The sequence below is a fragment of the Kogia breviceps genome, chromosome 10 (genome assembly GCF_026419965.1).
Source record: "Kogia breviceps isolate mKogBre1 chromosome 10, mKogBre1 haplotype 1, whole genome shotgun sequence".
Taxonomy (NCBI): Eukaryota; Metazoa; Chordata; class Mammalia; order Artiodactyla; family Physeteridae; genus Kogia; species Kogia breviceps.
In genome coordinates this window covers 13,299,823-13,317,974 of record NC_081319.1, presented here as the reverse complement: position 1 = coordinate 13,317,974, position 18,152 = coordinate 13,299,823, and the positions used below count along the sequence as shown (strand labels likewise).

The 18,152-nt window shown below is 39.7% G+C and overlaps 1 protein-coding gene across 3 annotated transcripts in view; it reads left to right on the top strand.

Moving 5' to 3' along the window:
• Positions 1-18,152, top strand: part of CNTN4 (contactin 4) — a 958,070-nt gene that overhangs the window by 778,080 nt on the left and 161,838 nt on the right. For all 3 annotated transcript variants that reach the window (XM_067043593.1, XM_067043596.1, XM_067043595.1), the window contains 2 exons: positions 4,270-4,372; positions 7,353-7,537. In XM_067043593.1, the coding sequence (XP_066899694.1) occupies positions 4,270-4,372; positions 7,353-7,537 (288 nt within the window). The remainder of the gene's footprint in view (positions 1-4,269; positions 4,373-7,352; positions 7,538-18,152) is intronic.

The window sequence follows — 18,152 nt, the reverse complement described above, 5'->3', positions numbered from 1 at the left end:
GGGAGAACTCAGTGGACCTGTTTATTCAAATTCTTCACTCTATCCTATTGTCTCTGCAAGCAGAACAAACTTTGTTTACCAAACATTTGCTTTTCCCATATTTCTGTGAGTTGTCTTCCTTCCCTTTGAAGACCCATATCCCTACCCCCTCCTCCTTAGCTCAGGATGGCCTAGAAGCTTTAACTGCCTGCCTGTCTTTGACCCTCTGATGCCTGTGTGAGGCTCCCATATGGAAAAAATTAAATTTGTCTTTTCTCCTGTTAATGTCTTAATTAATAAATAAGCCAAAAGAATTTTAGAAAGGTAGAGAAAAAGTTTTTCCTCTCTTACATTCCCAGTTGTATTCCTGGCATCTAGGGCAGTAAAGAAAAAAGTAAGAAGCCGAATGCAAAAGACCACACATTGTATGATTTCATTTATATGTAATGTCCAGAAAAGGCAAATCTGTAGACAGAGAAAGCAGGTTAGTGGTTGCCGGGGGCTGGGATTGGTTCTGGAATTAACTGTCAACAGGCATGAGGGGTCTTCCGGGGTGATGAAAATGTTCTAAAAGTGGGTTATGCTGATGGTTGTGCGACTCAGTCAATTTACAAAATCATTACATGTTTTTTACAGTAAGTCATGGGAAACAGTGAGGACTGAAGCAAAAGAGATTTGATACTTTCTTGTCATTTAAAGACTGCTGTGGGCTACAGAGTGTAGGGCGTACTGAGGAAAGGGGTACAGGAGGCTGGAGGAGGGGATTTTGAGTTGGGGCCATAATAGGTGAGATTTTAGGATGAGGAGATAATAGCTGAGGGGACCTGGGACACTGAGCAGTGCTCTTTCAGTTGCTCAGGACAAGGATGTGTGAGACGTTTTTGATCCTTGATGTATCTTTCATAGTTGGATTACAGAAACCAGGTTTATATGTAATGTTGATAGAACGAGGGGGTAGGGGGAAAACCTGATCATGGCTGAGACAGTCTTGACCCTCCATATTTTAACCTTATCATTTCATCTCCCTTCCACTCACGATACACTGCAATGTAGTTCTTTTTATTGGAGTATAATCATACTTTATTGGAGTATAATTGCTTTACAGTGGTGTGTTAGTTTCTGCTTTACAACAAAGTGAATCAGTTATACATATGCATATGTTCCCATATCCCCTCCCTCTTGCATCTCCCTCCCTCCCACCCTCCCTATCCCACCCCTCTAGGTGGTCACAAAGCACCGAGCTGATCTCCCTGTGCCATGCGGCTGCTTCCCACTAGCTATCCACCCTACGTTTGGTAGTGTATATATGTCCATGCCACTCTCTCACTTTGTCACAGCCTACCCTTCCCCCTCCCCATATCCTCAAGTCCATGCTCTAGTAGGTCTGTGTTTTATTCCCGTCCGACTCCTAGACTCTTCATGACATTTTTTATTTCTTAGATTCCGTATATGTGTGTTAGCATACGGTATTTGTTTTTCTCCTTCTGACTTACTTCACTCTGTATGACAGACTTCAGGTCCATCCACCTCACTACAAATAACTCAGTTTCATTTCTTTTTATGGCTGGGTTTTATTCCATTGTATATATGTGCCACATCTTCTTTATCCATTCATCTGTTGATGGACATTTAGGTTGCTTCCATGTCCTGGCTATTGTAAATAGAGCTGCAATGAACATTTTGGTACATGACTCTTTTTGAATTATGGTTTTCTCAGGGTATATGCCCAGTAGTGGGATTGCTAGGTCATATGGTAGTTCTATTTGTAGTTTTTTAAGGAACCTCCATACTGTTCTCCATAGTGGCTGTATCAATTTACATTCCCACCAGCAGTGCAAGAGGGTTCCCTTTTCTCCACACCCTCTCCAGCATTTATTGTTTCTAGGGTTGTTGATGATGGCCATTCTGACCGGTGTGAGATGATATCTCATTGTAGTTTTGATTTGCATTTCTCTAATGATTAGTGATGTTGAGCATTCTTTCATGTGTTTGTTGGCAATCTGTATATCTTCTTTGGAGAAATGTCTGTTTAGTTCTTCTGCCCATTTTTGGATTGGGTTTTTTGTTTTTTTGTTATTGAGCTGCATGAGTTGCTTATAAATGTTGGAGATTAATCCTTTGTCAGTTGCTTCATTTGCAACTATTTTCTCCCATTCTGAGGGTTGTCTTTTGGTCTTGTTTATGGTATCCTTTGCTGTGTAAAAGCTTTTACGTTTCATTAGGTCCCATTTATTTATTTTTGTTTTTATTTCCATTTCTCTAGGAGTTGGGTCAAAAAGGATCTTGCTGTGATATATGTCATAGAGTGTTCTGCCTGTTTTCCTCTAAGAGTTTGATGTAAGGCCAGGCGCAATGTAGTTTGTCTTGATTTCCCAGGAGGACAAAAGACCTCTTTCTCTCGAGGCAGTTGTTTTTCTAATTAACACTGCTCTTGGGGAACACAGCCTCACACACAGCACTAAAAGGTGTTAACTTGTTCCTGAGCTCCGAGTCATACTACTGATATTTATGGGATGGTGAGTCAACTGTATGGGTTGTTTGTTAGCAAGTTCAGCAGAAGTGGGCGAATGCGGGCATTAGCAAGCACTGTCTCTGTATGGTCCTGCTGTGAGGGCACATGCTCAAGGGAAGGCAAACCCAAACGTAAGTGCAAGAGGACTCAGAGACTGACCAGAAAGGGGGGAATGTTTTTGTTCCTGAACGTGTCACGCATGGATTTAGTGTATTGGAATTTAGTTTAGGAGTGTTACTCCTGCGGTGGTAAGAGGCCATAGTAAAAGATTAAGATGAGGACTCAGGGACCAGAGTTGCAACTTGAACGTTAAACTGTTTGTCTTTAGTCGTTCTGTTGTGGGACTAAAGACAAACAGTTTAACCCCTTTGAGATTACAGACTTGCTTGTGAAAGGCAGGGACAGACTAGAACTGTGGTTTTCATTTTGCGGGGGTTAAGGTCCTTTCTAGTATGGTTTGCTGGGTATGGGTCCTTTCTGCAGAAAAGTATGCATCCATGAATGCCAAGATTAAGAATACTGAACCAAATTAACTCAAAGGTGTCTTCCAAATCCATTCCTCCCTGTCAGTCTATGAAAGGATAAAAACGAACAACTATGTTCAACTTTGCGCTTTTGATGACATATGTCACAGCAAACCTAGCTAGAGTCATCTGTCACTTGGGGTTGATTTCTTTTTTACACATTGAGGAAATCCCATTGCTGCTTCCGAAACTGTGAAGCTGCAGATAAAGAGGGTCATCTCTGCAAAATGAATGGAACTGTTTCTCTTAGTCATTGTACCTGTCCCCATCTGTTCCTTACTTTTAACCTTTCCATCTGAATCCTTCAGTGTCTTTTCCCTCTAACTGTGGGAAGCCTAAAGAAGAGATGACACGGAGGGTCCTGTCATGTTTTAGCAAGCTAGATAATTTCAAACTTTATATTGGCACAGTTGAATCAGAGACCACAGGAAATGACTAGAAATTGAATAGAAATAAATGTATTAAAACAATTAGAGTAGTGGTAGACAGTGTCAAGAATGTATTGATAAGAAATCATTCATAAGCATTTAGTTATAAAGCGTGGACTTAATTTGTTAGGCTGTGCCGCCTTGGCTGTAATTGTACAGTAATTTTCCAGGATATGGGAAAGTGGGAGAATGTGACCTTCAAGGTAAGCGTGCCATTGCTGCCTTTGGCAAGGTGGGTATAACTTAAAGGTTGTTTCCAATGGTTACTTCGTATTGTTCTTTTGTCACCGTTTCAGAATATATTAAAAATATAAGAATTTTGTGTTACCTTGCATATACCAATTTATGACTAATTCAGGTTGACCTTCAAAAGTGAAAGAAAAGTGATTTCTGGTGACAAATTGATTACTCAGAAATTGTCTTTATATAGACACAATAAAGCATGAACATTTTTTTAATGTATTTTAAATTTTCTGCAGTATGTTTCCAAAAAAAATAATTAATATATTCCTGGTGACTAGGACTTTATACCCCTTCCTCTTTTTCTTCATGACTACTTTTTTAAAAAAGTATTTTCAAGAAGCAATGGGGTACGCATGGAGAATTTACTCCTAGGCAGATGGTGTGGTGCTGTGATACAAATTTTTCTGTAGCAGTAACTGGGAGAGAAGCCATGATTCACGGCTGTTAAAGAGATAGGAGCCGCTTTAAATGAAGGAATAAATTGCACACACAGTGATGTGTAGGAGCATCCTACGTTAACAGAAAAACACTTGTGTATGTTTTGAAAGAATCTCCAAGACTTAGCTCCTTTGTTTATTCACAGGGGTGATGGGTGAATATGAGCCAAAAATAGAAGTGCAGTTCCCAGAAACGGTCCCGACTGCAAAAGGAACAACAGTGAAGCTGGAATGCTTTGCATTAGGAAAGTAAGTTCTGGTTCCTCTTCTCCCTTGTCCTCCCTCCAGCTTGGGCAAGTGTAGAATTTTCTTTGCACCGCTCGCCTTGATTGTTTCTGAAGTAACTGAAAAGCAAGCCAAGCCTCTCTCGCTGTGATTCCGCCTGCACATCTTTGATTTCGCCCTCTCATCGCGGAGAGGGGATGTGTCATGGAACGAGAGAGATTAGGCCACCACGATGGACATGGCCACAAAGGAGAGGAGAATGGGCAATTCTGAAAAAGTGCTTTGTTCTATTACAATGACCTGTAATGTACCTGTTGTCTAATCCAGAATGACAGGAAAACAATGGCTTTCATTTGAGGTACAGTGAAGTTGACTGTTTGGAAAAATGTGGACTTTCATTCGGGTCCCAGTTTATGGAATATGCATCAAACTGTATTTCCTTTTAAATTGCCCATCTCTTCTTTCTACTGTTCTGAAAATTTTATTTTATTGCAGTATAGTTGATTTACAGTATTGTGTTAATTTCTGCTGTACAGCAAAGTGAGTCAATTATACATATATATATTCTTTTTCATATTCTTTTCCATTATGGTTTATTACAGGATATTGAATATAGTTCCCTGTGCTCTACAGTAGGAGCTTATTGTTTATCCATCCTCTATATACTGCTTTGCATCTGCTAGTCCCAAGCTCCCAATCCATTCCTCCCCACCTCCCTCCCCCTTGTCAACCACAAGACTGTTCTCTATGTCTGTGAGTCTGTTTCTGTTTCATGGATAAGTTCATTTGTGTCAAATTTTAGATTCCACATGTAAGCAATAGCATCTTCTTTCTACTTTGGATTTCGATTTCCTTCTGCTTTGGCTAGAGATTGGTAAGACCTGATATTCTCTAAGAGAGCCTTTATTTTACAGAGTCATCTGAAAATTATTCACAATTTTATTATTCAATCTGTGGAGTCTTCTTAGATAAGCCTACTTGGGAACCAGTTAGATTTTCCATTACAGTATCTGTCAGAGGGCATAAGGGAGATGAAAAGCAGATCAGTTAAGATTTTGCCAGTAACCCTGCAGGAAAGATTTGGCATCAGTGATAAAAAGTGTCATCTGAAATAAGAATTTTTTGGTCATCTACGTACTTTAATGATGCACGTGAATCTCTCTGCCCAGCCCCACCTATCTGGCTAACCCATTGCTAACTCCTCATCCTTTTCCTGTACCCAGATGTTGGCTGAGGCAGCAACACTAACTTTTGCTCAACCCCTGTGTCAGCATGTAATCTATATTCACATGATTTTGTGTTTTACAGCAACCATGGAAGAAAGCTGTTCCCTTTTTTTTCAATTTTATTTTTAGCTCTAAAGGAAGGATTCTTTTGGTTTTCCTGTTTTCAAGTCATGGCAGTATACGCTGCAGTAGTATCTTTACTTTGGTGCTGAAAAATACAGTGATCATTTTCTATGTCCTGAAATCTTACCCCGTTAAATAAATTATGATATTGCTGTAGGATTGAACACTGTACCAACATTAAAAGTCAAGTTGTAAAACAACATGTGAAACCTAGAAAATGCCCCTGGTTTATTATTAAGAGACTAAAAGCACATTGCCAAACAGTAGTAGATGGTCCTGTTTTTTATTGTATATAAATATATATTTATATATATATTAGGAAACGTAATTCAAAGAAAAGATGAGAGAAGGTAACTGGTTAGACTAGAAATGTGTTTGCTGAACTCTGCAAGGTGAAACCTTGAAAAATCTTCTGTGGAGGAAGACAGCAAAATTTTCGTTGTTCCCACTTCAAAGGGGGTATGAATTACACACTATTCACGCTGCTTGAATGGCACTAGAGTGAAAACAAAGGACCCAAATTGGGCTCCTCCATTCTGCACAGAAATGTTTGGGTATGCACATCCAGCTGTGGAAACACATCATCATGGCCCGCTTAAGAGCAGGAAGACTATCTCTAAGTACGGTTATCTGTAAAGGCACGTATTAAGTGTCTATCTCATCGCATGTAAAGACACCCATAATGTACTCTTGATAGAGCCCTTTCTGCCTTTTGAGTTAGTGTCTGCCGAATGAACTTAAATTTCTCTAAAACAAGTATAGTAGAGTTGATGGCTCTAATTTTTTAAATACCATCTCAGGTTTTCCAGAGGAGATTTAGCAGGTCTTTAGTGTAATTACTTGTCTGTGTATGTTTTTGTGAAAAATAAATATGTAAACAATTGTATCCCCTGCTAGGAAGCCGCAGTCTTAAAAGCTGTGGTTAGCTCACTAAACCATTGATTTGCAGATTCAGTGAAGCTCTTGCAATTTAAGATGCATTCTAACAGTTTCGGCTGGAGGATGCTAGATGTCTTGAGAGTACTTAAAAGACCCCACAGATTGTTTCTTTCCTTATCTCACTACTTAAGTAAAGTTTCCTGAAACCACCCTCCTAATGGACTGCTACAAGTTGATGAGGTTCCACAGAGAGTGTCCCAAGAGGCAGCAAGTAGAAGCTGCCAGTTTCTTATCCCCTGAGCCTTGAAACCGACTCATCACTTCTGCCTCATTTCAGTAATCCAGGTAGCCAAAGAACCCACCAGTTTCAAGGAGAGGGGCGCCTGGACCTCATCTTAGTGGAAGGCATCTTTAATTCTCCACATTTGTGCATGGACATTTTTATTTTCATATTTATGATTTTAAAAGAAACAGATGCACTAGAAAAAATAGAACAAGCATATAAAAATCTGTTTTTATTTCATTGGTAATATTGCATACGATATAGATTAACTTATTTAAGGTTAAGAAAAGTTATTTGATTTTTAAGGAAAACACTAAGTATATAATAATACTGGAGATGTGGATATCAGTAAAACCATAATAGTGATACGTGAATAAATGACATTTGGGGAACACTGTCTAGTGCAAGCTTATAATGTTTAGACACAGGAAGGAAGGGATTGTAAGAAACAGTCTCTCTAACTTGATTCACTCCCATTTTTTCTTGCTCTCAGTCCAGTACCAACTATTATCTGGAGAAGAGCTGATGGAAAGCCGATAGCAAGGAAAGCCAGAAGACACAAGTCAAATGGAATTCTTGAAATCCCCAATTTTCAGCAGGAGGATGCTGGTTGGTACGAATGTGTGGCTGAAAATTCGAGAGGGAAAAACATAGCAAGGGGACAGCTGACTTTCTTTGGTAAGACTGTGATTCCAGTTTATCATTGGTTGACCTTCCTGGTATTAACATTATAAGCTGGGAAATTTGCATTCAGGTTTTTTTCAGAAGGATTGTTTGAAAAAGGATGGTGTAAAACACTTGGTTTGCTGCTTAATTAGCATGCCCTGGGTGATTCTGGGTGGGGAGAGTGAGGATGGGGGGCAGGGATGGAAGATATAGGCTGATAACATTTGGGGGATACACATTAGTGTGAACACACTTGCACAGGACCTATTTTCTCTCCTGCCATCAAGCTGTAAAACTGACACAGGAAACGTTTTTTTTTATTCCTGCTCCTGTTATTTTTTTTGGTTTTTTTTTTTTAAAGCTCTCTGCTTTACTTCATTCGAATTTTGATTTGGAGTTCATGTTAATCCTTTGTAATTGCTCCTATTTGGTAGTGATTTAATATGGTACTATGAACATTTCAAAATGCCCATTGTCCAAATTTAGTTCTTACCAGAGTGGAGCATGACAGATCTCTCTCACCCCAAAGACTTTTTCTGCACAGCTGCTCCTATTCCAATTGAATCATCAGCATTGATCCAAACATAATATAAATGTAAAACCTCTAGCAAGTGATCATCAATTGAGCCTATCTTGGAAACCCTGTTAGGGTATTGATTTGAAATCCAGAAAGGGATTTCATTGGATAGGCATTTTGAAAGCAAATTGAGTTCTCCCAAATTGGAATATGCCTCAATCCCATCTGTCTGGGGTATTGAAAATAAATATTATAGATTGATAAGTATTCAACAATGGCTTAAATAAACAACAGTGTATATTAGAAGGATGAGAGCAGTTCTTTAGGCAGGGGCAAGTTGTAGCAAAGGCTTTAAACCTTCCTATTTCTTGCAGTAACTAATACCACGAAAGTGTATTTATTTCATCACTTCTTCTTCCAGAGCGTTTTGGTTTTAAGATATGGGGAAAGAATTTTGTTCAGTAATCATGTAAGGTTTTATAGAAGCATGATTAGAAACTGGGTGGAGGTTTTGGATATCAGCTAGCCTTCAGCAACCTCCCCCATCTGACCCTCAGCATTTTGGACTCATACTTCTGACAGTGGCCACTTGGTGGAAGAACACACATGATTTTACCAAGTGCTTTACGTGATGACTTCAGCACCAGTTGTTTGAATAAATATGCACTTTTTGAATCACCCATCTTCCTTCAACAATAAAGGAACAACTGTACTCATGCCAGGTGACAGACCTGATGCTTGATCTGTGCTCTTTCATAAACTGTCATGGTTGATACCTTATTTGATTGTTTGAAAAGCAAAAGACATCACAGTTCATTGGCTGGAAAAACATAAGAGTGAAGGTTACAGATTTGTTCAGTGAGATGCACTTGCTGTCTTTTTTAAATGTTGAGGGTACATTTTTCTCTCCAGTGTAATAATTATTTCTCCTGTATCAGGTAGGAACAACCTGAAAATATTCAGGTAAATGACCAATTTTTTAAAAAATTAGTTGGATAGATATTTCCATCCAGTGGCGGTGGTTCCTAAGTGTTACTTATGTTGCTCGAATAATTGATTGAAGTCATTTTGCACTTCCATGATTTTCTTTGAAGTGAAATATCTGTTTTCACTATGTTAACAAGGTGTGAAATAGTCTGTTACCAGGAGTTGACATAGTGCTTTCTAGTAAGTCAAAGGTTTCCTGCACCAGAAATAGAAGACTCCAATGTTACTGTTGTAACATTGTAACATAATATACAGGCCTCCGGCCTTGTATAGTGAAAGGGATCCTGCCTGGAGTTGAAAATCAGGTCCTAACAGTGTTTCCCTTTTAAATGAAGTTGTCTGCATCCGTGCGTGGCGAAAAAAGCAGAATGAAATTTGCCTACTTTCTGAAGGTAACTCCGCTTTTTCCTCTGTTGTCAACCACCCTTGGTGTTAGAAGCTTGTCTAATAAGTTGACTTTCATAGTGCTGGGCTTTTGCACCTATGTTTATTCTTTTGTTTATCCTCAACTAGCATATCAGCTAGTTGACACAGAAATTATCAAATTGTTTTCATTCTCACAGGAGAGCTTAATTATACAAAAGTGCTTGGCTGTCGTTTTTTTTCTTTCTTTTTATATATTTTTTCTGGTCTCTAGTGGGTTTTTCCAGTGCTGTGTTTCTGATATGCAGCTGCCTAGATCTCCAAGTTAAATGAGTTATTATCATTAAAGTCACCATATATTTCACAAAAGGGGAGAAAGTAGCCCCAGTCACTTATCCATGAACGTTCTGTCCTTGTTAACAAGAAAATTTCTTAGAACATTAAGATGTGCTGTGCTCGGATATTATAAACCATGGGTTTCAGCTTAGAAACCTGCTTCTCCTTCTTGGTTCCAAGTTGCTGCATCCTATTCATCAACTCTTCACTTCAACAACCACGGGCAGGTGTGCTCACTTCTGTTCTGGCCTGACAAAATGGCAATTTTTCTGATCCTGTCCTAAAACCCTTTCACCTCCAGAGGCCCGCTGGGCATTGTTCCATTGCTCCTACGTTCCCTGTGTCAGGATGATAGAAGCCTCTGTTCCTGGTTGGTGTGTTTCCGCTGTGTCTGTGTCTTTAGGTTAGCATGTGCTACTTGCGGTTAGGATATGGGCAGAACTGAAACTAGTTCAGACGTAAAACAGTTTTACCCATCTCCATTCTCCCAGTTTATTTTAGTCATGACCTATACCTGTCTGTGGGGTCTAATTTTAATCTCCCCTTTCAGATATTTTTCAGCATAAAAAACTTCCTAAAAATAGAACTGTTATATATTCAGGGTTCAAATACCACAGATCTTTGTTACTTAAAGGTTGACATTTTCTAAAATGACTTTAATATACTATTAATTTGTTCAAAAGAAATTTTTATTGCCTACCACATGGCAGGCAATGTTGAGCACTTAGGGTTGTAAGACAAATCCCTGCCTTCAAGGAGCTTGTCTTTTACTAGAAGCTGACGGGCAATTTACTATTAAGCAAATAAATGAACTAGAAAATTTCATAGTGTGGTAAGAGTTGTGAAGAAAATGAGTAGGATGATAGGATAGCAAATAACTAGTAGCAGAAGAAAGGCTTCATAAGATAAGGTAGTCAGGGAAGACTTGTCTGAGATTTGACCTTGGAGCTGAAACCTAAAGGATGAAAAAGAGCCAGGCTTTCAAGGAGTGGTACATTCCAGGCAGAAGGTAAGGAAGTACAAAGGCCCTGAGACAGAAAACTACTTAACATTGCAATTAACACTGCATCGTGAGATGTATCCAGGAAGCTAGTGTAACTTAGTCATAGTGAGAAAGGGCAAAAGGTTTGGAAACATAGGAGGGTGACAGATGATGCAGTACCTTGTAAGCCAGCCACAGAGTTTGGGGTTTATTCTGATCATAACGGGAAACCGGTGGAGGATTTGAAGCAGGGGAATGACTCAATCACATTCATGCTTTTAAAAGACCACTCTGGTTGTTTTGTGGTGATTAGATTATAGGGAACCAAGAGTAAAAGGCAGGACAACCGGTCAAGAAGCCAACCAGGTGAGAGAGGTTGATGGCTAGGACTCAAAGAAGGAAAATACATGGAGGCTTGACATATATTTTGGAGTTAGAATGAGTAAGACACTCCCAAGTCATTCCTACACTTAGCCATTTTAGAGATAAGGAAATTGATTCCCAAAGAGAAAATGTTACTGATTGAAGTTACATGGTTATGTAGAGCTAGATTCCAAATGCTATGCCTGTTCCTTCATGCTAGAGGTTCTGAAACTTCAGTGTGCTTTAGAGTAATCTGAACATTCTATTAAAATACAGAATACTGCATTCTATCCCTAGAAGTTCTGACTCTGTAGAACTAGGGTGGGACATGAGAATGTGTATTTCTGTTAAGTTCCCTGGTCATGCTTATGCAGCTTGTCTGGAGTCCACAGTGTAAGAACCATTGCTCTCGTGCTAGGCTGTTTTCAAGTGGTAGAGTGAATCCTAAGATTAAATTACATGCAAGCAGAGGTGTTTCTGCTTCCCATGAAAGCTCGCAGCTTGCTGTCACATCAAGCATTATGGCCAGTCTACATAGACAAAGTAGGAGGGTGCTAAAGTAATTATCTTTGAAAAAAAGAAAGGGACGTTTAAAATGGATTTAATTTACTTGATAATTATTCATCTTTCCACCTCATTATACCTGTATAGTCACTTCCTTTTTGCACAAATAGACCAATAGAGTAACATCATTTAGAAGAATGAAGCATGAACTAAAGGAACCTGGTATTTAATGCCTTTTGTTCAGTTTCTCCTATATATAACAGGTGTTAAGAGAGTAAAATCATCTTCACCGTGAGGAAATAGGGAATATAATATTTGAGCGGTGAGCAGGCTGTTGTTCATAGAATCCTATAATGCTTGAGCTGGAAGGATCTACTGGGACCAACTCATTGATTTTTTAAAATTTATTTTATTTATTTTTATTTTAGGATGTGTTGGGTCTTCGTTGCTGCGTGCGGGCTTTCTGTAGTTGCGGTGGGTGGGAGCTACTCTTGGTTGCTGTGTGCGGCCTTCTCATTGCAGTGGCTTCTCTTGTTGCGGAGCACGGGCTCTAGGCACGTGGGCTTCAGTAGTTGTGAGGCGAGGGCTCAGTAGTTGTGGCTTGCGGGCTCTAGAGCGTAGGCTTAGTAGTTGTGGCACACTGGCTTAGCTGCTCCACAGCATGTGAGATCTTCCTGGGCCAGGGCTTGAACCCGTGTCCCTTGCTTTGGCAGGTGGATTCTTAACCATTGCACCACCAGGGAAGCCCTTCTCTTTGATTTGTATAAGTTAAAAGAAAAAGAAAAAGAAAAAAAGCCCCAGAGACATGAAATAACTTACCCAAGGTGATAGAATGAGCGAGAATCAGAGCTATGACTAGACCTGTGCTTTCTGTGTTCCTTTTCCTGCCAAGAAGACATTTTAATAAACTAGGTAAAGGGGAAAAAAATTCATCAATCATCCAGATACTTCTTCTGCTTATTTTCCACAACCAAAGTCATAAATTAAAACATCCAGTTGAACAGTTGACTTATTCACTTCCTATTTTCCAAGGTGATCACCTGATTATTGAGTCCAAAAGAGCTCTTTTTTATTTTCCTCTCCAACTTACATCTATGGCTATATGTCTAGACCTTTGTGGGCCATGGTCCTTTGGCTCTAAAGGCAAAACTGTAGCCATGATGACACTGCACATGGTGTTGGATTATCTCTAAGGTCAGAATACAAAAGCATCGTGTAGCATCTCATACTAATTTCCCCACAGATGTGCTATGTATATGTGATCACTAGATAATATTCAGCCCCACAAAGTGGCTTAAAGGATTGAATGACCAAAAAATGAGCACAGAAGATAAGGTAATTTTGCAGTAAAGCTGTAGTCTGCTTAACTGTCCTAGACAGAACTGATATCAAGACCCTCAGTTTCCTTGAGTGTCGCTTCAGATAGTCAACAATTTTTGTTTCCTTCACTTCAGCTGGTAGTTCCAATTAAGTGGGTTGGTGCAGTTTTTCAAGGGGTGCACGCTGAAACATTTTGTAAGTAATGGTCAGTGGGAAGTAATACAGGAGTAGGGTTACAGGGTCCTTACCCCATGAGAAGCTTCAGACCAGAGAAGAAAAAGTCACATCAAAGACGACGTAGTGAAATGCAGTTCCTTCCCTTACTCTGTCATCACAAAAGGCAGATGTAACTGTTACAATCTTTATCTATCAAGGAATATTGTTTAAATTTACTAGTAGCAAGTTTTGCAGACATGGATTCATTTATCTGAAAGTTTCTGTGCTTCTCTAAAGCTGGAGTCCTCAAATTTTGGGTTTCAGGTCCCCTTTTCACTCTGAAAGATTACTGTATACTCCAAAAAACTTTTGCTCATGTGGTTTATTTCTACCAATATATAGCATATTAGAAATTAATCCCAAGGATTTGAGTACTTTATTTTAAAATGACAAAGGAAAATCAGTGCATATTAACATAATTAACATATTTTAAGAAAACTGTATTTTGCCAAACAAAAAAGAGGGATGTTGTTTAGGTTTTAGCAAACATCTTTAATGTCTATCTTAGCAGAAAAAACTAGATTCTGGTACATGCTTCTGTATTTAATCTGTCACGATTGTTGTTTTGGGTGAAGTGTACGAAGAAAATCTGATCTCACACAGATGTGTAGGTGGAAAGAAAGGCTCTCATGGACTCTCTGAAAGAGACTTGGGGAACCCCAGTGGTCCTCAGACCACACTTTGAGAACCATGGGTTCAAAAGAATACTCCCTTTTCCATTGACAGTAGGGGCATAGTTTGAGAGCCTGTCAGGAGAGCACAGATATTGAAGCCAAGCAGGGCCTGTGTACCAGTCCTAACTGAGCCACTTTCTGAATCTGGGCTTTAATGTCTCTGGACCTCATCTGTAAAATGGGGACAATGACACTTAACTTGCAGGTTATGATGAGGTCAAGAAATAACATATATAAAGTGATGCTGATTGAGATATTATGTAAGTACTTTACTGTCTGTGATCGGTAGTACTCTACTCAGAAGGTGAATAGGGGATGGAGAAAGGAATGTATTTAACCCAATAAGAGCACATTCAGAGAAACAGTAGGCAGTGACCGAGTTGAGGATTAAAAATAAACATAAAGATGGGCTTCCCTGGTGGTGCAGTGGTTGAGAGCCCGCCTGCCGATGCAGGGGACGCGGGTTTGTGCCCCGGTCCAGGAAGATCCCACATGCTGCGGAGTGGCTAGGCCTGTGAGCCATGACCGCTGAGCCTGCGTGTCCGGAGCCTGTGCTCCGCAACGGGAGAGGCCACAACAGTGAGAGGCCCACGTACCGAATAAATAAATAAATAAATAAACAAACAAACATAAAGAAATTAGTTTGTGTTAAACTAGATAATAGCTTGGTTTGTATGGGTGGCAGTGGGCCTAGTGAACCAGGCTTAAGACCTTTTTCATGAACATATGGCTAATTTCCAATCCTTTTTTATTCATTGATTCATTTCTCAAGTTCTGAAATGACTACAGCACATCCAGGAAGAAAAGAGAAAATGTATGCTCTTTTAGAAATTAGGTAGCAGTAAAAGAGTTAAACCAACCCATTCAAAAACAATACACGTGATGGCACAGAACAGTTTTGCTGTTTGTGCCCTGTGAGCTGTATGTGTTCAGAAGAATAGCAGTTGACAGATCAGGGAAGGCTTCTTGGAGGAGGTGTTTCCGCCGAGTGAACACTGGGTAGGGATGAAGGGGAGGAGAACATTCCAAAAACACAAGTTGTTTTGAACAAAGATATGAGGCAGGAGCTGGCTTATTGGATTTGAGAACAAAGACCCTCATTTGACAGGAGCTGTGTGTTCACTGGGCATACTTGGAGAGAAAGTGGGAGAACTAGGTAGAACCAGATGACAGAGTACTTTAAATATTAGCCTAAAAATACGAAATGATGGCAATGTTCTCTTAATTTGTACAACATTTACAGTGTGCAAAGCACATTTGCACATCCTATCTATTATCTCATGCATGGATTACTTCCTACAATCATATCTGTTTTATATATTAATGAGTACCTATTAATAGAAATGTACCTGCCTTTGGTTACCCTTAAGTGTGCCTTCACATAGTTGGTTTTTATATTCTTTGTGGCTTATCATTGTTACCTGTGAGACAGTTGGCCTGGTGGCACCTCCTCTGCCATTGCCAGGAGTAAAAGTACAGTGCAACTTACATAAAGATGAAGAGATCACAAATAGGAAAGTCTGAGTGAAGCACTAATTAACAGAGAACCCAGGAGATCCGAGAATTCAGATGGTTCAGGAGGTAATTAAAGGTTTAGCACATTAAAGTCAGAAGGGACTTTAGACACCATCAAGTCCAGCCTCCCCTTGAATCAAATGAGAAAAGGTACGCACTCAATCTCCAGGTTCCAAATTCAAAGCTCTTTCTACAAAAGGACAAGATTTGGATACCTCAGGATAGTACTTTTCAACACGTATGTATTGTTAAATTGTCACGTTACTTTTTTAAACATGAAATCTTCAATATTTAAGACAAAGCAAGGCTGTCCTAGTTGAAGGACGTCCCTCCCAAGAACTCTCTGAGCATCATAGAACTGAATTTGAAAACCCTCATTAGCAGGGATCGCCAACCCCCGGCCACGGACCTGTACCAGTCCGTGGCCTGTTAGGTACAGCAGGAGGTGAGCAGCAGGCTAGTGAGCAAAGCTTCACCTGTGTTTACAGCCGCTCCCCACCGCTCACGTTACCACCTGAGCTCCGCCTCCTGTCGGATCAGCATAGGCAGTAGATTCTCAGAGAAGCACGAACCCTACTGTGAACTGAGCGTACAAGGAGTCTAGGTCGTGCGCCCCTTACGAGAACCTAATGCCTGATGATCTGAGGAGGAGCTGAGGCGGTGATGCCAGTGCTGGGGAGCGGCTGCAAATACAGATTATCATTAGCAGAGAGGTCTGACTGCACAGAGACCGTAAGAAATCAATCGCTTGCAGAAACACTATCAGTGAGGCAAGTGACAATTAAGCTGCATCTTATGGAGTAGACTGGACATAAGCAACACACTTTGGGTGTCACTGTCTCCCATCACCCCCAGAGGGGACCATCTAGTTGTAGGAAAACAAGCTCAGGGCTCCCAGTGATTCTGCATTATGGTGAGTTGTATCATTATTTCATTATATATTACAATATAATAATAATAGAAGTAAAGTGCACAATAAATGTAATGCGCTTGAGTCATCCCATAACCATCCCCCGCCGCCAGTCCGTGGAAACATCGTCTTCCGCAAAACCGCTCCCTGATGCCGAAAAGGTGGGGGACTGCCGCCCATTAGGACATTGATTGCTGGTGTCGTGTGGGGAGTCGATGAGAGGCTGAAGTCAGAGGACTGGAGATTCTGAGGGGAGATCAAATTTGGACCCTAGCACAGAACACAGCATTAGTATTTCTTGTGAAGCTCGTCCTTCCTTTTAGTGACTTCTGCAAATGAGAAGTTGAGGGTTTAAGAGGAAACTATAACAGTAAATTGCAAGACTCTCTACAGTAAGGTTGGAAAATGAATATAGTTCAAGTGCCACTACTGGGAATGTTGGATTCAAGGTAAAGATATTGACAGTATCTCAATGATTCTGTCAACAGTATAAGAATTCCAGCTGGAGATAAAGATTTGGAAAGCAACTCTATATATGGTATACTGAAGCCAAGTAATTATCTTCAGGCTCATAGAGCTCACTATCAGTATAATTCTTAAGCAATGTTAGCCAAACCTCTGCATTCCTTGGACATGATTCATCTTCTCCAAGACTGTGTAAGCAACCAGAAATAATTTTGAATGCCTACAGGTCATCATCCTAATAGCAATTTAAATTGTTGGTCCCCATTATATCCTTTCTTTAAAATGTTTAGCTTTCTAAGGTCTAAGGCTCATGATGGCATTTCTTTCTACCAGAAATTTCTGGTTTTGGACAGTCAGAGAGCCAGATATGTCTGAGAATTGTTTGACCACTAAGTTCAAGTTATATCTGTCTGCAATATAAATTGTTATTGGATAAGATGCTTGCGTGATTCCAGTGGCTGGAATACACATTGACTTAGGTCATTTCTGGCAGTTATTGAACTAAAGATTGAAATGAAGAGCTTGTTCATTTATCCAAGAGACTAACAGTGTCATAGGGTCGAATAAAACACAACCATTTAACCTTATATTTGAATTTGTATCTTGAGAACAAGACTTAAGATGTTGTAGAGGAGAGATTCTTCTGTTCAAACCTTGAAAGAACATGAATGGCCAAAACAGATGGTTCTGTTTTAATATGTGGATATGATTAATTCTGTTTAGTATTTGGGGTCTATATATATAATGCCCCAAAAGGCATTTAGACATAACCTTCTTTCTGAAATAATAGGGCTGAATCAACCTGTTCAAGCCTTCCTTGGAGCTATTTTTCAGACATGGAGTTATAAAATGTAGTCGAACCTAGATATTAAGTGATAAATACAACGGACCCAAATACATTATCAAAAACAAGTTACAGGAAACAATATTTTCTATTATGCACTAAAATGGACCATTTGTCATCCAAGGACTTTGAACTGGGTGACCCGAAGAGCTGTGTAGAGATATGAATAATTTCCATCAGGCACAGGACTATTCTATTACAAAAAACTCACCCACTTAGAGATGATTCATCCAATCTAAGTGAGTGGCAGAAGATCTGCACTTTTCATGTTAAAAAAAAAAACCATTATCTCATTCTTTGCCATTTATATATGATATTCCAATCCTGATCCCCTTGGGCCCATGTCCAGATATTGACTTCAAGAGGAACATGTTAATATCATTTCAAATTTGACATATATGAATTCATTTTACTTCGGGAGGAATAGGTTTTTAACCATTCAAATTTGGTTTCCACGAATTAATTTTACTTAAAAAAAAAAAAAAAAGGAAAATACCTGACGATGTCTCGCAAAGGCTGAATTTGCTGTTGATTTCACCTTGACCAGCACAAGTCACTACCACTGAGCATTCCTGTTGAGCATCTTAACCTCCATAAACCTGTTGCAAGAGACAGAATGAGCCCTCAGAAG